The 22921-nt window shown below is 45.0% G+C and overlaps 1 protein-coding gene across 1 annotated transcript; it reads left to right on the forward strand.

Annotated features, from left to right (window-relative positions):
• Window positions 1-4731: 4731 nt before the first annotated feature.
• LOC129842727 (gastrula zinc finger protein XlCGF17.1-like) lies at window positions 4732-9598 on the forward strand. Its single transcript, XM_055911354.1, has 2 exons — window positions 4732-5375; window positions 7601-9598. The coding sequence occupies exons 1-2, from the start codon at window positions 4964-4966 to the stop codon at window positions 8335-8337; spliced, it is 1149 nt and encodes a 382-aa protein (XP_055767329.1). The 5' UTR covers window positions 4732-4963; the 3' UTR covers window positions 8338-9598.
• Window positions 9599-22921: the final 13323 nt, after the last annotated feature.

Consider the following 22921-nt stretch of genomic DNA (forward strand, 5'->3'; position numbering starts at 1 on the left):
TAAATGGATTTAATTAAATAATACAATAATATTGAGACATACAAAGACAGGAATGTGTTGATTGATTAGTACGAATAAAAATCGTTACTACAGCACATTTAAGGCAGTTACATTATGTCAAACTAAATCGAAATAATTAGCCAGCTACTCTAGGTCTATACTGCTCCTACATGGTGTAACAATATATCATGTAGATGTATATAATGAACAGACTAGGTCTATACTGCTCCTACATGGTGTAACAATACATCATCTAGATGTATATAATGAACAGACTAGGTCTATACTGCTCCTTCATGGTGTAACAATACATCATGTAGATGTATATGATGAACAGACTAGGTCTATACTGCTCCTACATGGTGTAACAATACATCATGTAGATGTATATAATGAACAGACTAGGTCTATACTGCTCCTACATGGTGCAACAATACATCATGTAGATGTATATAATGAACAGACTAGGTCTATACTGCTCCTACATGGTGTAACAATACATCATGTAGATGTACACTACCATTCAAAAGTTTGGGGTCACTTTGAAATGTCCTTGTTTTTTAAAGGAAATCAAATTTTTTCATTTATTTACCTGTTTTTGCTTTGTAATTATGGGGTATTGTGATGTCATTATGGGGCAATGTGATGTCTTATGGGGTATTGTGATGTCATTATTGGGTATTGTGTAGATTGATGAGGGGAAAAAATGATTGAATCAATTTTAGAATAAGGCTGTAACGTAACAAAATGTGGAAAAAGTGAAGGGGTCTGAATGCTTTCCGAATGAATTGTATATATAGGGGCAGTACTTAGTGACATCACTTCATGAAACAGAAGGTACAAATATATAACATAGATTCACAATATCAACATTCAATGTTTCAAAATATATGACCAAGCTGGAAGTGGAAACGCCAGCCCAGCCACAATCCTAGAGGTTCACTGATGATCAACCTCCTCCTTCACATCTGACTCCTGATGATCAACCTCCTCCTTCACATCTGACTCCTGATGATCAACCTCCTCCTTCACATCTGACTCCTGATGATATAATGATTTAATTTTATACTAATATAAAGACCTGCTGTTTTCAAACTCTATTCCCTATGATGTTAATGTAGTATGGAGGACCAGCCTATTCCCTATGATGTATACTACAACAGAAATAACTTTAAATTAAACCAATAATTTGAACTCATGACTTGACTGATTTAAGTAAACCACAGTTCTGTAAATACACAATTCCATCTAACCAAATATCAAAGAATGTTAGCTATATGCAGTTATCTTAGCCAGCCAGCTAACATTAGCCATATGCAGTTATCTTAGCAAGCCAGCTAACGTTAGCTATATGCAGTTATCTTAGCCAGCCAGCTAACGTTAGCTATATGCAGTTATCTTAGCCAGCCAGCTAATGTTAGCTATATGCAGTTATCTTAACCAGCCAGCTAACATTAGCTTTTTGCAGTTATCTTAGCCAGCTAACGTTAGCCATATGCAGTTATCTTAGCCAGCCAGCTAACACTAGCTATATGCAGTTATCTTAGCCAGCTAACGTTAGCCATATGCAGTTATCTTAGCCAGCCAGCTAACATTAGCCATATGCAGTTATCTTAGCAAGCCAGCTAACATAAGCTATATGCAGTTATCTTAGCCAGCCAGCTAACATAAGCTATATGCAGTTATCTTAGCCAGCCAGCTAACGTTAGCTATATGCAGTTATCTTAGCCAGCCAGCTAATGTTAGCTATATGCAGTTATCTTAGCCAGCCAGCTAACATTAGCTTTTTGCAGTTATCTTAGCCAGCTAACGTTAGCCATATGCAGTTATCTTAGCCAGCCAGCTAACATTAGCTATATGCAGTTATCTTAGCCAGCTAACGTTAGCCATATGCAGTTATCTTAGCCAGCCAGCTAACGTTAGCTATATGCAGTTATCTTAGCCAGCTAACGTTAGCCATATGCAGTTATCTTAGCCAGCCAGCTAACATTAGCTATATGCAGTTATCTTAGCCAGCTAACGTTAGCCATATGCAGTTATCTTAGCCAGCCAGCTAACGTTAGCTTTATGCAGTTATCTTAGCCAGCCAGCTAACATTAGCTGTATGCAGTTATCTTAGCCAGCCAGCTAACATTAGCTATATGCAGTTATCTTAGCCAGCCAGCTAACATAAGCTATATGCAGTTATCTTAGCCAGCCAGCTAACATAAGCTATATGCAGTTATCTTAGCCAGCCAGCTAACATTAGCTATATGCAGTTATCTTAGCCAGCTAACGTTAGCCATATGCAGTTATCTTAGCCAGCTAGCTAACATTAGCTATATGCAGTTATCTTAGCCAGCTAACGTTAGCCATATGCAGTTATCTTAGCCAGCTAGCTAACTTTAGCTTTATGCAGTTATCTTAGCCAGCCAGCTAACATTAGCTATATGCAGTTATCTACGCCAGCAAGCTAACATTAGCTATATGCAGTTATCTTAGCCTGCCAGCTAACGTTAGCTATTTAGCCAACTAGCTATTAGCCTAACCAGCGTAGCCAACCAGCTAACGTTAGCTATTTAGCCAACTAGCTACTAGCCTAACCAGCGTAGCCAACCAGCTAACGTTAGCTATTTAGCCAACTAGCTATTAGCCTAACCAGCGTAGCCAACCAGCTAACGTTAGCTATTTAGCCAACTAGCTATTAGCCTAACCAGCGTAGCCAAACAGCACCGAGACCATTTAGAACCAAACTAACCAAAACCTAAACGTGTTTGCAGATCAAAAGATCAGAGACGAACAGAATGATGGGAGAAAATTAACCTTCAGAAGTCATTGATCAATGCTGATAAAGTGACACACTGCTTCAATAATAATGAGTAGTTATTTATGATGTAAGGTGATTTGTAGAGCAGTCAGTTGGCAGTCACCTGCAGTGTCGAACAAGCCCAATACCAAACCAATCAGGTGGTTGTTCGACGAAATGAAGTTCCAGACGTCATTGATGATGTGCTGCTGATAAATTGATACAGGCATCAGCACACTGCTTTGAAGTTTAATGCTTTCAAGGCCTCGTACCTCCGGTATCAAACATAACATCCCCATCGAAAAGTTGACAAAATGAAATGAAAATGAAATGAACTACTCAATGTCCCCCTCTGGTGGGGAAAAAGTATAATTCACCTAAACTAACAAAACCGGGCTGATAAACTGGCTGGTGTTCATGAGTTTATAAAACATATACTTTATACATTTGTCATAAATTACCTGCATTGATGAGACACACAGTGTGGATGAACGATCAGTAGTAGACAGGGTAAAAATAGCACTCATAAAGAGATGTATTTTCCAGTTAGATACCAACTCATACCACTGCTGGCTTGCTTCTGAAGCTAAGCAGGGTTGGTCCTGGTCAGTCCCTGGATGGGAGACCAGATGCTGCTGGAAGTGGTGTTGGAGGGCCAGTAGGAGGCACTCTTTCCTCTGGTCTAAAAAATATCCCAATGCTCCAGGGCAGTGATTGGGGACACTGCCCTGTGTAGGGTGCCGTCTTTCGGATGGGACGTTAAACGGGTGTCCTGACTCTCTGAGGTCATTAAAGATCCCATGGCACTTATCGTAAGAGTAGGGGTGTTAACCCCGGTGTCCTGGCTAAATTCCCAATCTGACCCTCAAACCATCATGGTCACCTAATAATCCCCAGTTTACAATTGGCTCATTCATCCCCCTCCTCTCCCCTGTAACTATTCCCCAGGTCGTTGCTGCAAATGAGAACGTGTTCTCAGTCAACTTACCTGGTAAAATAACGGTAAATAATAATAATAATAATAACTTGAAAGAGGGAACTTTAGCATAAAACCCACATGGAAAACTGAGATTTGGCAAATAACATATAAAGAGAGGCTTATTTGACACCGAACCAACAACAGTAGTTACTAAAACATAAATCGCTAATGTATGATTTAAAAGGTGGATTTTATGATGTAATGTCAACTTTATATATTTCTATCCCAGGACCACTCAATTTTCAAATTCTCCGAAAATCTGCTGTGGATTACCCAGAATCCAATACCTTTATCACTGAGTGTATTACACCGAGTGTAATGTAAACACACGAGCAGCGCAGTTGTCTGAGGCACTGCACCTCAGTGCTAGAGGCGTCACTACAGACCCTGGTTCAAATCCAGGCTGTATCATAACAGGCCGTGATTGGGAGTCCCATAGGGCAGCGCAGAATTGGCCCAGCATCGTCTGGGTCTGGGTTTGGCCAGGGTAGGCCGTCAATGTATATAAGAATTTGTTCTTAACTGACTTGCCTAGTTAAATAAAGATTAAATATATTTAAAACATGTAGCTTCATTACACCGTTACACTGGCATACAAACTCAGTAGCACAGAGTAGATCATCCATATGACCTTAGAAAATAGTGCATTGTGGGTAGTTTAGAAGTTAAAAATATGTAATAACGCAATAACATAACTGTTTGTACTTATAGGTAACCATATCGTGACTACAACTAGCTTACTAAGTCTTTAACCAGACTGTATTGTTACACTGGTGAGTAAAAATTAATGCTCCCTACACTTTTACTTGTTGTCTGAAGATAAAATATACATTTTACTCAACTGCGTTACCCATTCCAGTCAACAGTTGGCAGTCTGCGACTTTAAGGTTATGCTGTTGGTGTGACGTATAATCTAGTGGACGGAACGCAATGCTGTTGGTGTGACGTATAATCTAGTGGACGGAACGCTTCTTTCACCTGCAACAATAGTTAGTCAGACACCCCGGTAGCTTGCTAGACAAAATAGCCGAACCAATATATCTCTTTAGACGCTTTAGTGTATATTAGCCACTGTGTTTTAAACCCACTTCTATCGTCTAGTTAGTAATCCGATTTAATTTCATATTTACGGTGTTGTTATTAGTCAGCGAGCGGGCTTGTTAAGTTAGCATTAGCCTAGCTAGCTAACATCCCCGACCATGCGGTCACTAAGTTACTCTCCTGCTAAAGGAGAGGAGGATATCACAGTAAAACAAGAAGTAGAGAGTGAGGCCATTACTGTGAAAGAAGAGGAAGACGAGTTCAGAGTGAAAGAGGAGGATATCACAGTAAAACAAGAAGTAGAGTGTGAGGCCATTACTGTGAAAGAAGAGGAAGACGAGTTCAGAGTGAAAGAGGAAGAGGATGTTACAGTAAAAGGAGAAGGGGAGGCAGTTTATGGAGTTAAAGAGGAAGGAGAGATGACTGTTACATCGAAAACGGAGGAGGAAGAAGAGGAGGAAACTGGATATCTGGGCCCGGTTTCCCAAACGCATCTTAAGGCATCCAATGGTTCTAACGATGAATTTAGCCATAAGATGGTTTTAGGAAACCGTTCCCTGATTAACACTAGTAAGTACTGTCTTAAATACAGAGGCACAAACTCTGCAGTTGTTGAACTGATGTTTGGTGTTAAAGCTGAAATCTGCAATTGCTACATCCATATTGTGACTTTTAAATGTTTTATTTATAGCCATTGATTATTGAAGAATATAACACATGCCTCATGAGCTTAGTTCAACTGTTGTACCCCATCAGAACCCCAAATAAGCTTTTTTTACTCCAATGTTTAGAAACAATGTAAATCAACACTGTATCGCCTCAACATGGTTAAAATTATAATGTTGATATCATGGATGGTCAGTCCTTTCATCCATAGGTCTGTCTGTCTCTAGTTACATTTCTCCAACCCCATAATCATCTTATTACCAAAACAGTGGTGGAAGGACAGATTTGTTATTGTTTGAACTGCAGATTGCTGGGTTGTGTGGGTTTTTTAAACAGCAACAAAATGGCTGCCCAGAGACTTGGTTTGGTAAACAGCTGAGGAATGGGGGAAGGAAAAGTGTAACCACTCTCAAATTCATAGGGAAAGATATTGTAGAAACCGTAACCCAACAACTAGCGACCTAGTCAAGAAGTTCAGACATCTTGGCATAACAGTTATAAGGTGTTGGCTTGACAGTCGCTGGACCCAGGTTTGAGTTCAGCTCAGGCTACACCCTGAATTCACTATACTATGAATACAAGGACTGGCCATCCATGATGTCATGATGATAGTTTAACCAGGTTTCTAGGATATATAGTATATTCTAGAATTCATCCATGATGTCATAATGATAGTTTCACCAGGTTTCTAGGATATATAGTATATTCTAGAATTCATCCATGATGTCATAATGATAGTTTAACAGGTTTCTAGGATATATAGTATATTCTAGAATTCATCCATGATGTCATAATGATAGTTTAACCAGGTTTCGAGGCTATATAGTATATTCTAGAATTGCCAGTGTAGATTTCCTGTAGGGTCAAATTGTTAGAGCTGTTGATAAATCATTGTATAATATTCAGCATTTATTTTCATGCCATTACATCAATAACGCCCAACCAGAAGAGAATAAACTCTTCCTGAACCACCTCCTCTTGCTGTCCTTCATACATTCTGACGTTGCTGGTAATAGGCTACACAAGCAGTCAGCAACCTACATTTGGAGTGCAAATGTATCTTACCATTTCTACTGATCTGGTGACAGTTATGATTTTCATATGTTCATTTTACTGGAACAGTTTCATTTAATTTATAATAGTATCTCAAACATTGTCTGTGATTAATCTACATTCTATCTAAATGAAAATTATACAAATCTAAAAGTAACTTTTATTGCCATTGCCACCTATGTAAAAAATAGCCTACATAAAGCCAACAAATGAAAATATTGCAAAAGATGTCCTATAAATCACATGGCCTGTCCATAACGAACTTGAAACATTGTATAAAATATTCTGGGCCCTCAGTTTCCCGTGCCTGTGAGTTCTCGACCGACACAGCTGTAGGCTATTTGTGAAAGGGATAAGAAGTAATCAGGTGTTTTGACATTTAATAGATCTACATTTGTGCTCAGGACAGGTAGACTAGTCCTACTTCTATATGTGTAACCAGGTAGACTAGTCCTAGTTCTATATGTGTAACCAGGTAGACTAGTCCTACTTCTATATGTGTTGTCGGGTAGACTAGTCCTAGTTCTATATGTGTAACCAGGTAGACTAGTCCTACTTCTATATGTGTAACCAAGTGGACTAGTCCTACTTCTATTTGTGTAACCAGGTAGACTAGTCCTACTTCTATATGTGTAACCAGGTAGACTAGTTCTACTTCTATATGTGTAACCAGGTAGACTAGTCCTACTTCTATATGTGTTGTCGGGTAGACTAGTCCTAGTTCTATATGTGTAACCAGGTAGACTAGTCCTACTTCTATATGTGTAACCAGGTAGACTAGTGCTACTTCTATATGTGTAACCAGGTAGACTAGTCCTACTTCTATTTGTGTAACCAGGTAGACTAGTCCTACTTCTATATGTGTTGTCGGGTAGACTAGTCCTACTTCTCTATATGTGTTGTCGGGTAGAAATATGACTATTCTTGCTCATTTTAAGACAATTGTCAAATAATTTTAACATTCATTACAGACGTTGATTGTTGTACAACATCGTGGCTACGCTGTTGGCATCACCTTTAACAGTGGATTTCCACTGTTGTGGGCCTTTAATCATCTGACTTTGTTGTTCGCACAGGAGAGATACGGGACTATCGTGGATCCTCTGGGGAGCCTCAACAACCTCATGATGCTGACGAGGCAGAGAAGAGTCTCTCCAGATCAGAACACCTCAATAAACACCTGCAGAGATCCACAGGGAAGAGAACTCATTGCTGCTCTGACTGTGGGAAGAGATTCAACTCATCAGGCATTAAAATGCATCAGAGAACACACACAGGAGAGAGAACTTATAGCTGTGATCAATGTGGGAAGAATTTTACTACATCTAGCAATCTGACTGTACACCAGAGAATACACACAGGAGAGAAACCTTATAGCTGTGATCAATGTGGGAAGTGTTTTCCTAGATCTGGCTCTCTGACTTTACACAAAAGAACACACACAGGAGAGAAACCTTACATCTGTGGTCAATGTGGGAAGAGTTTTACTGCATCTGGCTCTCTGACTTTACACCAAAGAACACACACAGGAGAGAAACCTTATAGCTGTGGTCAATGTGGGAAGAGTTTTACTACATCTGGCTCTGTGACTTTACACCAAAGAACACACACAGGAGAGAAACCTTATAGCTGTGATCAATGTGGGAAGAGTTTTTGTCAATCTGGCCAACTGACAGTGCACCAGAGAATACACACAGGAGAGAAACCTTATAGCTGTGATCAATGTGGGAAGAGTTTTGTTCAATCTAGCTATCTGACAATGCACAAGAGAACACACACAGGAGAGCCAATGTATAGCTGTGACCAGAGATAATCTGATAAAAGTTCTCTGACTAATCATCAGAAAATACATGAAGGAGTTTTCATGATATCAATGAAATGATGTCACAATGTAGAATGTTTTAACATTGTAGTAGGAGTATTTTAATGATGTCACAATGTAGAACCCTAAATGTTTGTCCCCTGTTCTATTGATTTCAACATGATATGGATTTTAGCCTCAGGGGGAAATCCAGGCTCTGAATTGGAAGAGTACTATTTATGTGATTTAGTAAGTACACATTATCCCCAGATTCCGTGTGGTTTTTGAGCTGTTAGTTTTAACAGGAAGTGCAACCTCATCTCCTTCCTGTCGCACAAATGATTTTAGCATGAAATTGATTAGTTATGACAAATAAGTGTTGCGTTCCTTTGTTTAGCGACCCCTGCATTTAAATGCATTCCAACATCACGTACAACCTGATTTCCCCCCTAATTGAAATCAGTGATTTATTGCTACTTGTCAAAACAGCGTTTCTGGAAATATGATTATTGTGGCAGATGTTTGTGTAAATAGCACATGTTATGTTTAGGTTTTCAATTTATCCCAAACTGTTTCTGCATATTGGTTATTGATTTGGACACGTTATTACTGTGTTTTGACATTGAGGCTATCCCACCTAGCACAATGTAATTGAAAAGACGTTGAAAATAAGACTATGCAATCAAAAAAAAATGTATATATTTTATTATTATACCATGCCTTACCATTAAGTTAATTATTGACAATACATATTAACAAAGGGGTGTCTATTTGGTTTTGATCATTCATATTTACAATTCATGTAACTTTTAGTAATCATAATTATTTATGCAATCAACTGACAATTTACGGGTATAATTATATTGACATTGTTGCCCTTCTTTTAGAATAGCAGGTTTAATTCTCAGATGTGCCAAACCAAATTTACTAGAGCATGACATTGGGGACTGGGTCCCGATCCAACAACATGCCTATCGAGTGAACTCTGAAAAGAGAGAGAAGCTCCGCAGTGAGGTGGAAAGTTACTACGGATATTGCAGGAGTTTCCTCTTGAAACCAGACATGTCCGTGTTAAGGACAACTTGGTTGCTGGTTGTTTCAAGGGGGGCAGTCATAGTTTTGCGTTTAGCCATTGCGTTGCCATGGATCACAATTTATTTTGACTGCACGGTTTTCCGTATTGGAGATGAGTTTTGTTTGGGCTCGTTCCAAGGGGACGAGAGTTCTAGAAGCTAGTGAGTTTTAGGAAGACGAGAGTTCTAGAAGCTATTGAGTTCTAGGATTCTATAGAAAGAAAACTGAGAAAAGATACTGAAAGAGGATTCTATTGAAAGAAAAGGGTTTAAAAAAAAATAAGATTGTATATTATTATTTAGAAATGTGTTTTTTCTTGTTTTTAATTGTTGACAGCCAGTAGACACCATGTTTATATTGGTGAAGCATTGTAGTTGATTATAATGTGAAATGGAAGTTGTTTTCTGTTGGTGGTGAGCAAACTTGTCCAACAAAAATAAAGGATGTTTTTGTTGTCTTAAGGGGGAAGGTGTTACAGGCTTTGGTTTTTCCATTTATGTTTTGAGGTTGGACTTTAGCACGTAGGACGCACTGATTGGTGTCACCTCGTTAGTCAGTATGTGTTACACCTGTGCTGGCTTGTCCATCTCGTTAGTGGGAAGGTGTTTCACCTGAGCTGGTCCAGGTTCTATTTAAGAGTGTCTGGCCCAGTGCTCCAGTTGTCTTGATAGATGTGGAGAGTCAACACCTTTAGTTGTGCCACCTTTTCTGGTTTGCTTCCTGTCTTTAAGTTTGGTGTGGGTTTTTCATTTGTTTGCTTCTTCTTGGGCAGATTTAGTGGGTCTCATGGTGGGTGTCTTTTTTGTCCCAGTTGTTGTTACTAGTCAACTTTCAGTAGACACTGAGAGCAAAACTGCAACATTGTGTTATAATACTTTTATTGCATCAAATGGTTGTTTTATGCAACAGAATAGAGGGTTCTTAGAACTATTGTGTCTGTGTGTTCCCATGAGGATGGGCCTCTGGGAGATAACACTGACAGGAGATTTACAATGTCTTTTGGGTGATTAAAACCAAAAGAGACCGCATTCCAGAGCATGAGTTAATGTTTCTGTTCTATATGGTATCAGGGAGAGATGACCTCAGGGCCAGACCCTGGTCTCTACACAAAGAGTGCTGTTTTTACAGCAGATACTGTCTGCTGAGAATTATAAGTATCTTTTATACAAATCTTAACCTTGTGACCCGTTCTATACATCTGTTGTTCGTCATGTAGGTTGAAAGGGGTGTATCTTGGCTATGAAAGACTTTTGTCCCGTGGGTCGACCAGCCATCATTATCGTAGAGCACTCAATTGATTATCTTTATATTTGTACGTTGTATTGACCTGTTCCCTTATTAAGTGAATAAAGATTTAGTTTAAGAATATCTCTGACTTGTGTGATAAGTTCTCTCATTTGATATTAAAGAAATTAACCAGCACATTTGGGGATGTGAATCTTGACTTGGAAACCGCTTCTAATGACCTGGGTAAATGGTGCACGAGGGATCCCTCTAACTTGGGATCTCAGGGAGACCGCATTTCGGGAAAGGAGCCGATGGACCCACCTTTGATCTGAGATGCAGCGAGCCGAGTGGATACCACATCTCAAACGTAGTTTAAACAAAAGAGGGGAAAAAAAAGCGAAACACATAAAGGGGAGTTTTTATCAAAACCTCGTAGGCTCTGAGTGTGTATTCCTGTGTGAGGGGGGTCACCTTGGAGGTGTAAACAGGGCCCAGTCAGGAGGCTCTGAGTGTGTATTCCAGTGTGAGGGGGGCACCTTGGAGGTGTAAACAGGGCCCAGTCTGGAGGCTCTGAGTATGTATTCCAGCGTGAGGGGGGGCACCTTGGAGGTGTAAACAGGGCCCAGTCTGGAGGCTCTGAGTGTGTATTCCAGCGTGAGGGGGGTCACCTTGGAGGTGTAAACAGGGCCCAGTCTGGAGGCTCTGAGTATGTATTCCAGCGTGAGGGGGGGCACCTTCGAGGTGTAAACAGGGCCCAGTCTGGAGGCTCTGAGTATGTATTCCAGCGTGAGGGGGGGCACCTTGGAGGTGTAAACAGGGCCCAATCAGGAGGTTTCGAGTATGTATTCCAGCGTGAGGGGGGTCACCTTGGAGGTGTAAACAGGGCCCAATCAGGAGGCTCTGAGTGTGTATTCCAGTGTGAGGGGGGGCACCTTGGAGGTGTAAACAGGGCCGAGTCAGGAGGCTCTGAGTGTGTATTCCTGTGTGGAGGTGTAAACAGGGCCCAGTCAGGAGGCTCTGAGTGTGTATTCCTGTGTGGAGGTGGAAACAGGGCCCAGTCAGGAGGCTCTGAGTGTGTATTCCTGTGTGGAGGTGTAAACAGGGCCCAGTCAGGAGGCTCTGAGTGTGTGTTCCAGTGTGAGGGCGGTCACCTTGGAGGTGGAAACAGGGCCCAGTCAGGAGGCTCTGAGTGTGTATTCCTGTGTGAGGGCGGTCACCTTGGAGGTGTAAACAGGGCCCAGTCAGGAGGCTCTGAGTGTGTGTTCCAGTGTGAGGGTGGTCACCTTGGAGGTGGAAACAGGGCCCAGTCAGGAGGCTCTGAGTGTTCCAGTGTGAGGGCGGTCACCTTGGAGGTGTAAACAGGGCCCAGTCAGGAGGCTCTGAGTGTGTATTGCAGTTTGAGGGCGTTCACCTTGGAGGTGGAAACAGGGCCCAGTCAGGAGGCTCTGAGTGTGTATTCCAGTGTGAGGGGGGGGGTGCCTTGGAGGTGTAGACAGGGCCGAGTCAGTGGAGGATGATCTGAGAGTCAGTCGACTCAAAGTCATCTATCATTGGTCGGTTGCGGGCAACCTAGCGCCATCCTGACACTGAAATTAAAAATACAGCCCTAGCAGAGCCACAAGTCCCATAGGGATGTCCTCGAGGGCGTGGATTTTCTCACCTTCAAAGGCCAGCGGGATTTCACTCTCATATCCATTCCCTGGACTTGATTCATTTCTGAGAAGATCTGAAAAGAATCACTGCTGTGGTCTCCAGTAATAGTTAAGCAATGATCTTACTACACTTGCTAATTTTATTACAAAATACATTACAGAAAGGGAAGGAATAAGAGCAAATACCTCTTCTGTATTGTCCTCCAGGGACTGTCAAAATAGCAGGATGATGTCCTCACCCCTGCCTCGCCTCTCTACCTCTGATAGTCCTTGAATTATCTTTTTGTCTATATCCATTCCATGGACTTGATTCATTTCTGAGAAGATCTGAAAAGATCATTTGCACACATTTGTATGCTAAGAGATGTCAGTGTGTATTGACTGCTATGTAGGTTAAATGTGCACTTCAAATGCAGCTGTCCTACAACATATCTGTACCTTCTTCTAATCCCAATTGCATTGTGTCCATATTCTGTCCTATAAGAATTTCAAAGGAAGAGAAAATGTGTCAAAGAATAGTCTTACAAGCATTTAAATATATATATATTGAAAGATAAATGGCATCGACATACAATTGAATGCAACATATAAGAACATATTGGAGAAAGCACTAGCCAATACAGTACTGCCATACAGGCCTAAAATCACATTTCAAGATATCTTTGTACACAAATTGTTTAATATTTTATCAGGCTGACTTGAAAGATTATACGCAACATTTTGCTGCGTGGCAATACTGTGTTTGGATTCTGAAGGGCATTTAGGTAGTCTAGCGAGGTAGTCTAGCCACTGTATTAATACCATTATGCATTTGAATCCCATCTACAGCTACCATCTAAGATATTAATTTCCCTCCACAAGGGGGCGTACATGTAACGTTTCCAAAATAGGATAGTATTGTACATGTAACGTCTCCAAAATGGGATAGTATTGTCCATGTAACGTTTCCAAAATAGGATAGTATTGTAGCGACCCGCACAGACAGCTGTGTGTTATGTGTTAGGCTAGTAGGTGGTTGTGTTCGCGGGGTCCGACATGTCAGTCAACCTGCTATCTGCCAATCACGGGAATGCCTGGAATGTTCTGATGCCGGGCATCCTGGTGGTTGGCGGAGTGGGGTGGAGGGGGGTTGGGCAGGGGGATGGAGCATTGGAAGTTAAGACCAGGTTTTGCCTTTGTTCTCCCTCTTACGTCTGGGCTTCACAAGAGAAGGTCACGATTGGCTTGTGGGCTATCTTTCATTTAGTTGGCGTGGGCTACGGCCAAACAGTAGCCTGTGTAAAGTTGGTTTAATAAACCGTCCATTCGTAAACTCAACCCTCTGTCTGGACAGTTGTTCTTTGATGATCTAGTCAGGTCATTACATTGGTGTCAGAAGTAAAAACGTTGATAAAAGTTAGCCAGCTAGCTAGCTGACTTCTGTGGCTAGCTACCGTAGGTGAGAACGGGGGTTGAAAATGCTTCGAGGGAATCCGAAAGTGAAGGTGGAAGTAGGGGACGATTATGGCCAAGGAGATACGGGTGAATGGACGTCGGAGGTTCTGGCTGAGGAGATCGCCAGGGCGTCGGAGCGCAGAGGCCGCTTGAGGGAGGACGCTAGAGTGATGGCGGCTGAAGCGGGCGTGAGCGCCTTGTCGACTGTGTTTCGCGCGGATTCTGGTGGGCGGGCCGAAGTGGTGACGTCGACGCGGCGGGACGAGGAATCTGGGGCTCAGGATGTAAACAAACATGGCGGCGCCCGGTTCCCGGCTGCGTCCGTATCTGTTAAGACCCCGAAGTATTCCGGTAAGGCGGATTGGGAAGCTTTTCATGCTCAGTTTGAACTGTTAGCTCATTTTAGGGGGTGGTCGGATGAAGAAAGGGCACTGCAGTTGGCTTTATGCCTCACGGATGAAGCTCTGTCCTGTTTGATATTGATTAGCCCCGAGGACAGACATGATTATGGCGCTTTAGTGGGAGCACTGAGGAGGCGCTATGGACAGTGTGTACAGCCCGGGCTACTGCGCTCCGAACTGAGTAATAGACGCAGGCAGCCAGGAGAGCCTCTACGGGTGTTAGCTAATGACATTGAGAGCCTCTCTCGGCGGGCATATGCTCACATGCCCCCCTCCGTGCAGAGCGAGCTAGCACGGGACCAGTTCATACAGGCGCTCTCTCCTACGGAGCTGCGCATACAGACCCAGCTGGCTCATCCTGAGTCATTGCAGATAGCCTTGGAGATGGCTTTGGAGAGGGAGCTGGTGTGGGCTGGGACTTCAGCTGGGGCTTTGGTGGGGGTGCAGGGAGACACACCCTCTGTGCGAGCTGGGGGGCAGAGCAGCCCGGAGCCGGAAAAGCCTGCATGGGTGGCTGAAATGACAGAACTCATTCGTGCTGTGTCGCTACAGGCGGCACAAAACACACACCCTGGTCCCAGGGTCTGCTGGGGTTGTGGCCAGCCAGGCCATCTGCGCCGAAATTGCCCCATGTCCCCCAGAGCTCAGGGAAACGGCTCGGGGTCCGCATAGGCCGGGTAGTGCGGACCCCTGGCTTTCTATCCCAACCACCATCATCTTCAGGAGGAGCCCACCGGCACAGACGGGGAAGCAAGGCTCCACTTCCCCCAGAAGCAGACGAGAGCAAGCGGATGGAGCCTGTTGTTGTGGTGGGCCGGACCTGTGTTGGGGACTTTTGTCATGTCCCTGTCACTGTGGAGGGTGTGCCCTGCTCCGCCCTGGTGGACACTGGGTCCACAGTAACCCTGGTGAGGCCAGATATTGTGCCAGGTTGGACTCAGTGTGAGCCTACAACTGTGCAGCTCCGCACAGTCACAGGTGAGCTGGCACCCATGAAAGGGAAGGGAATAATGACTCTGACAGTAGGGGGCAGGACTGTGCGTCATCCTGTGTGGGTGGCGGCTGTGCAGGACCCTTGTATCCTGGGGTTGGACTTTCTTAGGAGCACAGGCTGCCAGTTAGACCTAAATAGGGGCACACTGAGCTTCCAGGGAGGGCCGGAAGTCACCATGGCCCCCCCTAATGTCACATTCACTCAACCCAACAAACCCTTTACTCCAACAGTTAAAGCAGCAGAGACTCATGGCTGCCCCCCCTCCCCCACAGCTGTGTGTGACTTTTCCCCAGCCCCCTGTCACCTACTGCGGTGTGTTACATTCCCCCAGCTACCTCCATGACACAGCCCTCTGTGAGCCCAGGCCGCGCCCCCCCAGCCCAGCTACCCCAGATGGGAGAGGAGAGGACACTGTCTGCAGTGAGGGAGATATGGGGGAGGAACTGTGTTGGTCTTGACCCCGAGCAGCAGGAACGGTTGTGGCAGTTGCTGTTTGAATTCAGAGACAGTTTTGCGCTGAGTGAGGAAGAGGTGGGTCAGACTCATCTGGTGCAGCTTGAGATCGACACCGGTGATGCTCAGCCCATCAAGATGCGTCCCCGCCGTATCCCGCTGGCACGCCAGGAGGCGGCAGACAAGGCTGTGTTGGAGATGCAGCGGGCAGACTTCATTGAGCCCTCAGACAGCCCCTGGGCGGCGCCAGTCGTCATGGTTCCGAAGAAGGGGGGCAAGCTGAGGTTCTGTGCGGACTACAGGCGGCTGAATGAGGTAACCAGGAAGGACTCATACCCCATACCACGTATCGATGAGTCGCTGGACCTGGTTAGGGGGTCCTCCTGGTTCTCCTCACTAGACCTCCGCAGTGGCTACTGGCAGGTGCCCCTCTCCCCAGAGGCCAGAGCCAAAACTGCATTCTCCACTAACAGAGGACACTGGCAGTTCAAGGTCCTGTGCTTTGGCCTGTGCAACGCTCCAGCTACTTTTGAGCGTTTGATGGACAGGGTGCTGGATGGCATCCCCAGACAGCAGTGTCTGGTATACCTCGATGACATCCTGGCCCATGGCAGCTCCTTCCAGTCAGCCCTGGGGGCGCTACGGCGTGTGCTGGAGAGGGTGGCTGCCGCAGGTCTGAAGCTCCACCCCGAGAAGTGCCACTTCATGAGGAGAGAGGTGTCCTTCTTGGGCCACCGAGTGGGGAAGGAGGGGATCAGCACCATGGAGGACAAGGTAGGGGCTGTCAGAGACTGGCCCACCCCCACCGACCAGCGTCAGCTGAAGAGCTTCCTGGGCCTGGCCTCGTACTACAGGAGGTTTGTACGGGGCTTCTCAAGCGTTGCTGCTCCACTGAACCGCCTGCTGCCGAAGGACAAAGCTTTCACTTGGACAGTGGAGTGTGAGGAGGCGTTCAACACCCTCAAACGTGCACTGATCGAGGCCCCCGTGCTCGCCCCCCCCTGACCTCACCTTGCCCTTTATCCTGGACACAGACGCGAGCAATGTGGGCATGGGTGGGGTGCTGGCCCAGGTGGGGCCAGCGGGGGAGAGAGTGGTGGCGTACTTCAGCAAAACATTTGACAAACATGAGCGCCGCTACTGTGTCACCCGGCGGGAGCTCTTGGCTGTTGTGGCTTCCGTCAAACACTTCAAGTACTACCTGGGTGGTCTGCCCTTTACTGTAAGGACTGACCACTCTGCTCTCCAGTGGCTCATGTCTTTCAGAGAGCCAGAGGGCCAGGTAGCACGCTGGTTGGAGGAGCTTCAGCCGTATGACTTCACGGTGGTGCACAGGGCAGGGGCACGCCACTCCAACGCCGACGCCATGTCCCGTCGGCCCTGTACTGCAGACGGCTGCCGCCATTGTGAACGGAGAGAGGGACGGGAGAGAGAGCTGTGTGCAGAGGGGGTCTGTGCCACAGTGTGTCGGGCGAGCGGGCCTGTCTGCTGTGAGCTGCAGACTGTCGACATGGCTGAATGGCGGCAGCAGCAGGGACGGGACACAGACCTACAGCCAGTGCTACAGTGGGTAGAGGTGCAGGTGAGGCCACCATGGGAAGAGGTGACAGCGCTCTCACTCGCGACCAAAGGGTTGTGGTCAAAGTTTGAGAGACTGCGGCTGGCTGATGGAGTGCTACAGCGGGCATGGAAGGAGTCAGCTACGGGAGAGGAGAGGTGGCAGGTGGTGGTCCCAAAAGCATTGCGGGAGGCTGTGCTCCAGAGTACTCATGGCGGGGTGGGGACTGGACACTTTGGGGTCACAAAAACACTGCGCCGTCTCCGTCAGGGCTTCTACTGGGGGCAGCACAAGAGGGATGTGGAGGACTTTTGTCGCCGCTGTGACAACTGCACAGCGAGAAAGGGCCCCCCAGGCCGCTCTCATGCTCAGCTCCAACAGTTCCCAGTGGGGGCTCCCATGGAGAGGGTGGGAGTGGATGTAGTTGGGCCGTTCCCCACCACAGACAGTGGAAACCGCTGGGTGCTCACGGCCATGGACTATTTCACAAAATGGCCCGAGGCCTATGCTCTGCCTGACCAGGAGGCAGAGACCATCGTCGACGCCCTGACAGCGGGGATGTTCAGCAGGTTTGGAGCTGCAGAGTCCATCCACAGCGACCAGGGCAGAAACTTTGAGTCTCGTGTGTTCGCCACCATGTGTGAGAGGCTGGGTATGCACAAGACCCGCACTACTCCTCTCCATCCTCAAAGTGATGGCCTTGTAGAGCGCTTCAATAAAACGCTTGGACAGCAGCTGGCCATCGTCTCTTCCAAACACCAGCGTGACTGGGACAAGCACCTGCCTATGGTCCTCATGGCATGCCGCTCCGCTGTCCAAGACTCCACCTCCTGCACGCCTGCCCTCCTCATGCTGGGGAGAGAGATCCGCACCCCTGCGGAGATGGCATTTGGTCGGCCCCTGGATAGCCCTCATGTTCCCCCGGGGCCGGAGTATGCCCGGAGACTCCAGGACCGCCTGGAGACAGCCCACACCTTCGCCAGAGAGCAGCTGGTGAATGCAGGTGTGAGGCAGAAGAGAAACTATGACGTGCACACCCGGGGAAGGCACTTTGTGGCTGGGGAGCTGGTCTGGGTCAACAGCCCGCTAAGGAAAAAAGGCAGATGCCCCAAGTTGGACAGTCACTGGGTGGGACCCTGCAGTGTCCTGGAGAGGGTAGGGGAGGTTGTTTACCGGGTGCAGCTTCCTCCCAGGGGGAGAAAGGTGGCACTGCACCGGGACAGGTTAGCCCCATACAGAGGGGCCTCTTCTCCCCAAACCCCAGGAACCCCCACAATTCCCCTCTCTGGCAATGCCATTCTCCAGGCACCCACCCCCAGGTGCCGCAGACAAGGCTCCAGACAGCCCACTCCCCCTGTCTCCCCCCCTGTGTCACCGCGTGGTTCCCCAGAGCCACGGACTGTATTACCCGTTCCCGCTTCCTTGTCCCCCATATCCCTGCCTTCATCCCCTGGTTCCCAGAGGGGCACTCTGCGACCATCACGGCCACGCAGGCAAAGGAGACCTCCGGGTCGCTTCAGAGACTTTGTTTGTTCCCTCGGGGACGAGGGACTTTGTGGTGGGGGGGCTGTGTAGCGACCCGCACAGACAGCTGTGTGTTATGTGTTAGGCTAGTAGGTGGTTGTGTTCGCGGGGTCCGACATGTCAGTCAACCTGCTATCTGCCAATCACGGGAATGCCTGGAATGTTCTGATGCCGGGCATCCTGGTGGTTGGCGGAGTGGCGTGGAGGGGGGTTGGGCAGGGGGATGGAGCATTGGAAGTTAAGACCAGGTTTTGCCTTTGTTCTCTCTCTTACGTCTGGGCTTCACAAGAGAAGGTCACGATTGGCTTGTGGGCTATCTTTCATTTATTTGGCGTGGGCTACGGCCAAACAGTAGCCTGTGTAAAGTTGGTTTAATAAACCGTCCATTCGTAAACTCAATCCTCTGTCTGGACAGTTGTTCTTTTATGATCTAGTCAGGTCATTACAATAATATTCAGTGTGGTGTAATTTGACTATAATGAAGTGTGTTTCTTGTGAGGTTTTCTGTCCTCAGATAAAGAGCGCTATGAAAGCTAGTCAACATATGAAGAGGTCCCAATGAAGAGCAGTGGTTCTCAGTCCTGGGGACTCAAAGAGGTGCACATTGTTGTTTTTGCCTTCTTGCACTGCACAGCTGATTCAAATGATCAACTCATCATCAAGCTTCAAGTGGTATTTATGTATTAATTTGTGATGCTATCCTTGATATGATCCTGTTATTGTCACATGCTACACATGTACATATGTGTGTCCATCCATCTATCAATCCAATGTTATCATGATTTGTTATCAGGGATATTATACTTTAGTAATCCACAATGACCTGGTGATGTAACAGTCTAATAATTACATTGTCTTCCATATTCCTACAGATACCTTGTAACTGAAGATTCCTTCAAAACGATTGCCTACAGTTACTGTGTAGGGCACTGCAAGGTTGGGTGACCAGGGTCATCTGGGACTGCCTCCTGGAGGAATTCAGATGTGTGAAGGCTACCTGTGTCCTGCGTAACTTCATGAGGATGGACACGAGGACCAGGAGGGGATCTGCAGCTCGCCGCCGTGTCCCAGAGGAGGAGTCTGCTGCTCTGCAGGATGTTTCAAGGATGGGGTCCAACAACACAGCAAGAGAGGCAATCCGTGTGCAGGAGATCTTCACCTCCTACTTCTTCAAAGAGGGTACTGTTCCCTGGCAACACCATAGACTACACTATGCACAACCAAAGGCTCTTTTAAGAGCCATTCACATTGCAATAAGAGTATTCTTCCATTTACTTAGCTATGTCAACTGCAGTTATTCAATTCCCAGTTTCTCTCCCTTTGATTTCTACTTCTCAGGTGAGGGTGCTGTTTAGGTAAGGGTGTGATGTCTGTGCAAAAACAAAACAGGCTATTTTAAATCACTAATGTTGAAAAAATGTAGAACAATTAGACACCCTATAACCCACACCTACACACTCATGTATCAATCTGATTGATGAATTGTGGTGTGCAGTAAGCAGGCTCAGGTGTATAACTGTTGCTTCTTCCACCTTCAAAGAATAGGTAAGAGGGCCAACCATGGAGAATATTAAGACACTTCATTATTTCTATAACTACACTATATTGTTTGTCCTCATGTGTCCGTTCATGTTTTTCAGCATAAAGTACTCTGCAGCCACTTAGTGTGGTGTGGACACCAGGTGAGGCCACAAACAGATTCCTGTTGAACACTGTCGCTTTAACTACCTTATTTTCTCAATAACAGTCTCTCTCCTTCACTTCATCCCTCTCTCCCCTTCTCCCTAAATCCTCTAGGTTATATCAGCTGTGTCGGTGAACCCCTCCTGCATCTGAACTAGCTACATAGAGGGCACAGCATGTTCATAGGTGTGAGGTCACTTGGTCAGGTCAACAGGAAGTATTATTAAAGATATGCTTTACATTGAAATACATTGAAATACAGACAGAGATGCAGTAGTCCCAGAGTTAATGATCCACGGTCAGTTTATATTATACAGGAAGTATTATTAAAGAGATGCTTTACATTGAAATACAGATAGATGCAGTAGTCCCAGAGTTAATGATCCACGGTCAGTTTATATTATACAGGAAGTATTGTTAAAGAGATGCTTTACATTGAAATACAGATAGATGCAGTAGTCCCAGAGTTAATGATCCAAGGTCAGTTTATATTATACAGGAAGTATTATTAAAGAGATGCTTTACATTGAAATACAGAGATGCAGTAGTTCCAGAGTTAATGATCCAAGGTCAGTTTTGCATTTTACTTCCTGATTGATGACTAACAATGTTAGAATAAAAAATAAAAACACAAGGCTTAAACATGCTCTCTCTCTCCATCTGTCTCTCGTCTGCAGATATGTTTTGATGTGAGGCCCCAATCCCATCATCGCCACCTCACTCTCTTTTAAGATCACCTTTAGGCCGACGTGAGACACTATTATGTAATTGTGATGAACTGAGAGAATATTTCGGTAGCACTGTGATTCATTAATCATGTGCTGCCTTCCCTGCTCCTATGTGTTTACCTTTTTCCCTTTCTGTCTTTACACCTCTCCCGCCACCTCCTCTTTCTTCCTAATGCACAACAGATGTACATTGAAGTACAGATTGAACTTTTATTTATAACACTTGGATAATGAGCTTTTCAATAAAGCGTTTCACATTCTCTACTGGTTGAAATGAAGTGTAATGTGATGAAATACTCCACCTATCCTGTGTTTATCAGATCAATGCAGATGAAGGGCATTAGATGTTGAGATGAACCGGTGTTGGAGTATTTACATGATGCATAGGAAGTGTAGTGTAATGTTTTTTAACATTATATTTCTGTATATATGAATTAACTAGTTCAATCCTGTTTCTAGTCTATTAGTTACAATGTGTAACCATTGATGTCCCAGGACCAAGATTGGTAAACACTGTTGAAGTGTATAATTGTAATACATACATGAAGACACAGCGTCATTCAAAGACTGGAATTTGATTCTCCTGGTATTGGATATGACTGAAAAATAATCTAAGACATTCATACCTAAACTGCACCTTTATTTGCCAAGGTAGAGTACATGATCAGTGAATATATTAAATGTACAGGCTACAATGTGAGGATCTCATGCATGGTAATAACTACATGTATATACGACTTGCATCCTTGGCACAACATATTATATTCTACTCAATCCATAGGCTTCATTAATGTCATTCAGGCTGTTTTGAAGTTGATACAACTGGCTATGATAGCTGAGGTTCATAGCTAGGTTCTGAACTAATATGTATACCAAATGTTTGGGTCTATACAAAGATCGGCTAAATAGCTAGCTACACATCCATGGGCATACAGGGATTTTAATCATCCACTGCACAATAAGCAAGAACATAGCTAGCTACGTGATTTCATCTATCTGCATGACAAATATCACCAAGGAAAGCTTACAAAATTGTACATTCAATTTGCAGTAAATTCTTCAGCTAGCTAGATTCTATACATCCACTGTTTCCCAAAACGACAGTCTGGTTTGCTGGTTGTTTCAGGAGTCCCTAAAACAACCAGAATTACAATTGCATACTCATGTCACAACACCCATAAAGCTAGCCAGCTAGCTGGCTAATGTTAGCTAGTCAGCTGGCTAAATCACGATTTTTGTAAATGAACTATGATTTTTTTTAAATGCATACTCGTTTGTCTCTACATGAACTAACATTCCTGTCAACTGTACATGTTTTTTTGCATGATTAGTTATGACGTTATAATCCTTACATTTGCTTCCATCCTAGTATTTCTGTTCGCCATATTTGATTCAGTTCAGTTCTGTGTAGGGGTACCCCTCTCTTCTATTATTTCTGTTCGCCATCTTTGATTCAGTTCAGTTCTGTGTAAGGGTTCCCCTCCTAGTATATCTTTGCTGAAGAAAGTCTAACAGTCACTAGTGCAGCAGCAGCCTCCCCCGGTCCTAGTGCCGGCCTGGAAAGAAGTTTAAGATGCGATGGAACGGTTGACGAAAATAAGAGATCACAGAAAAAATATATTGACTGATACTGATTTATTTAGGGGGGGGGGGCTAATTAATATTATAGGACTAGCTACGTCCCTGATTCCTACCTACTTTTTGTCAGAAAATAATTTCAATTACATTTTACTCAACTGCGTTACCCACTCCATTCAGCAGAGAGCGGTCTGGGGATTGGTGTGAGAATTCAAGGCAATGATGTTGGTGTGACGTATAAGACTTTTAGGTTATGCTGTTAGTGTGACGTATAATCTAGTGGACGGAAC

This window comes from Salvelinus fontinalis, unplaced genomic scaffold (assembly GCF_029448725.1).
Source record: "Salvelinus fontinalis isolate EN_2023a unplaced genomic scaffold, ASM2944872v1 scaffold_0062, whole genome shotgun sequence".
Taxonomy (NCBI): Eukaryota; Metazoa; Chordata; class Actinopteri; order Salmoniformes; family Salmonidae; genus Salvelinus; species Salvelinus fontinalis.

What these genes read in the sequence shown, in the direction of transcription:
- LOC129842727 (XM_055911354.1), top strand. Translation starts at nt 4,964, where the DNA reads ATGCGGTCACTAAGTTACTCTCCTGCTAAAGGAGAGGAGGATATCACA. An exon ending in CCGTTCCCTGATTAACACTA is followed by an intron (nt 5,376 to 7,600) that starts GTAAGTACTGTC and finishes TTGTTCGCACAG; the next exon opens with GAGAGATACGGGACTATCGT.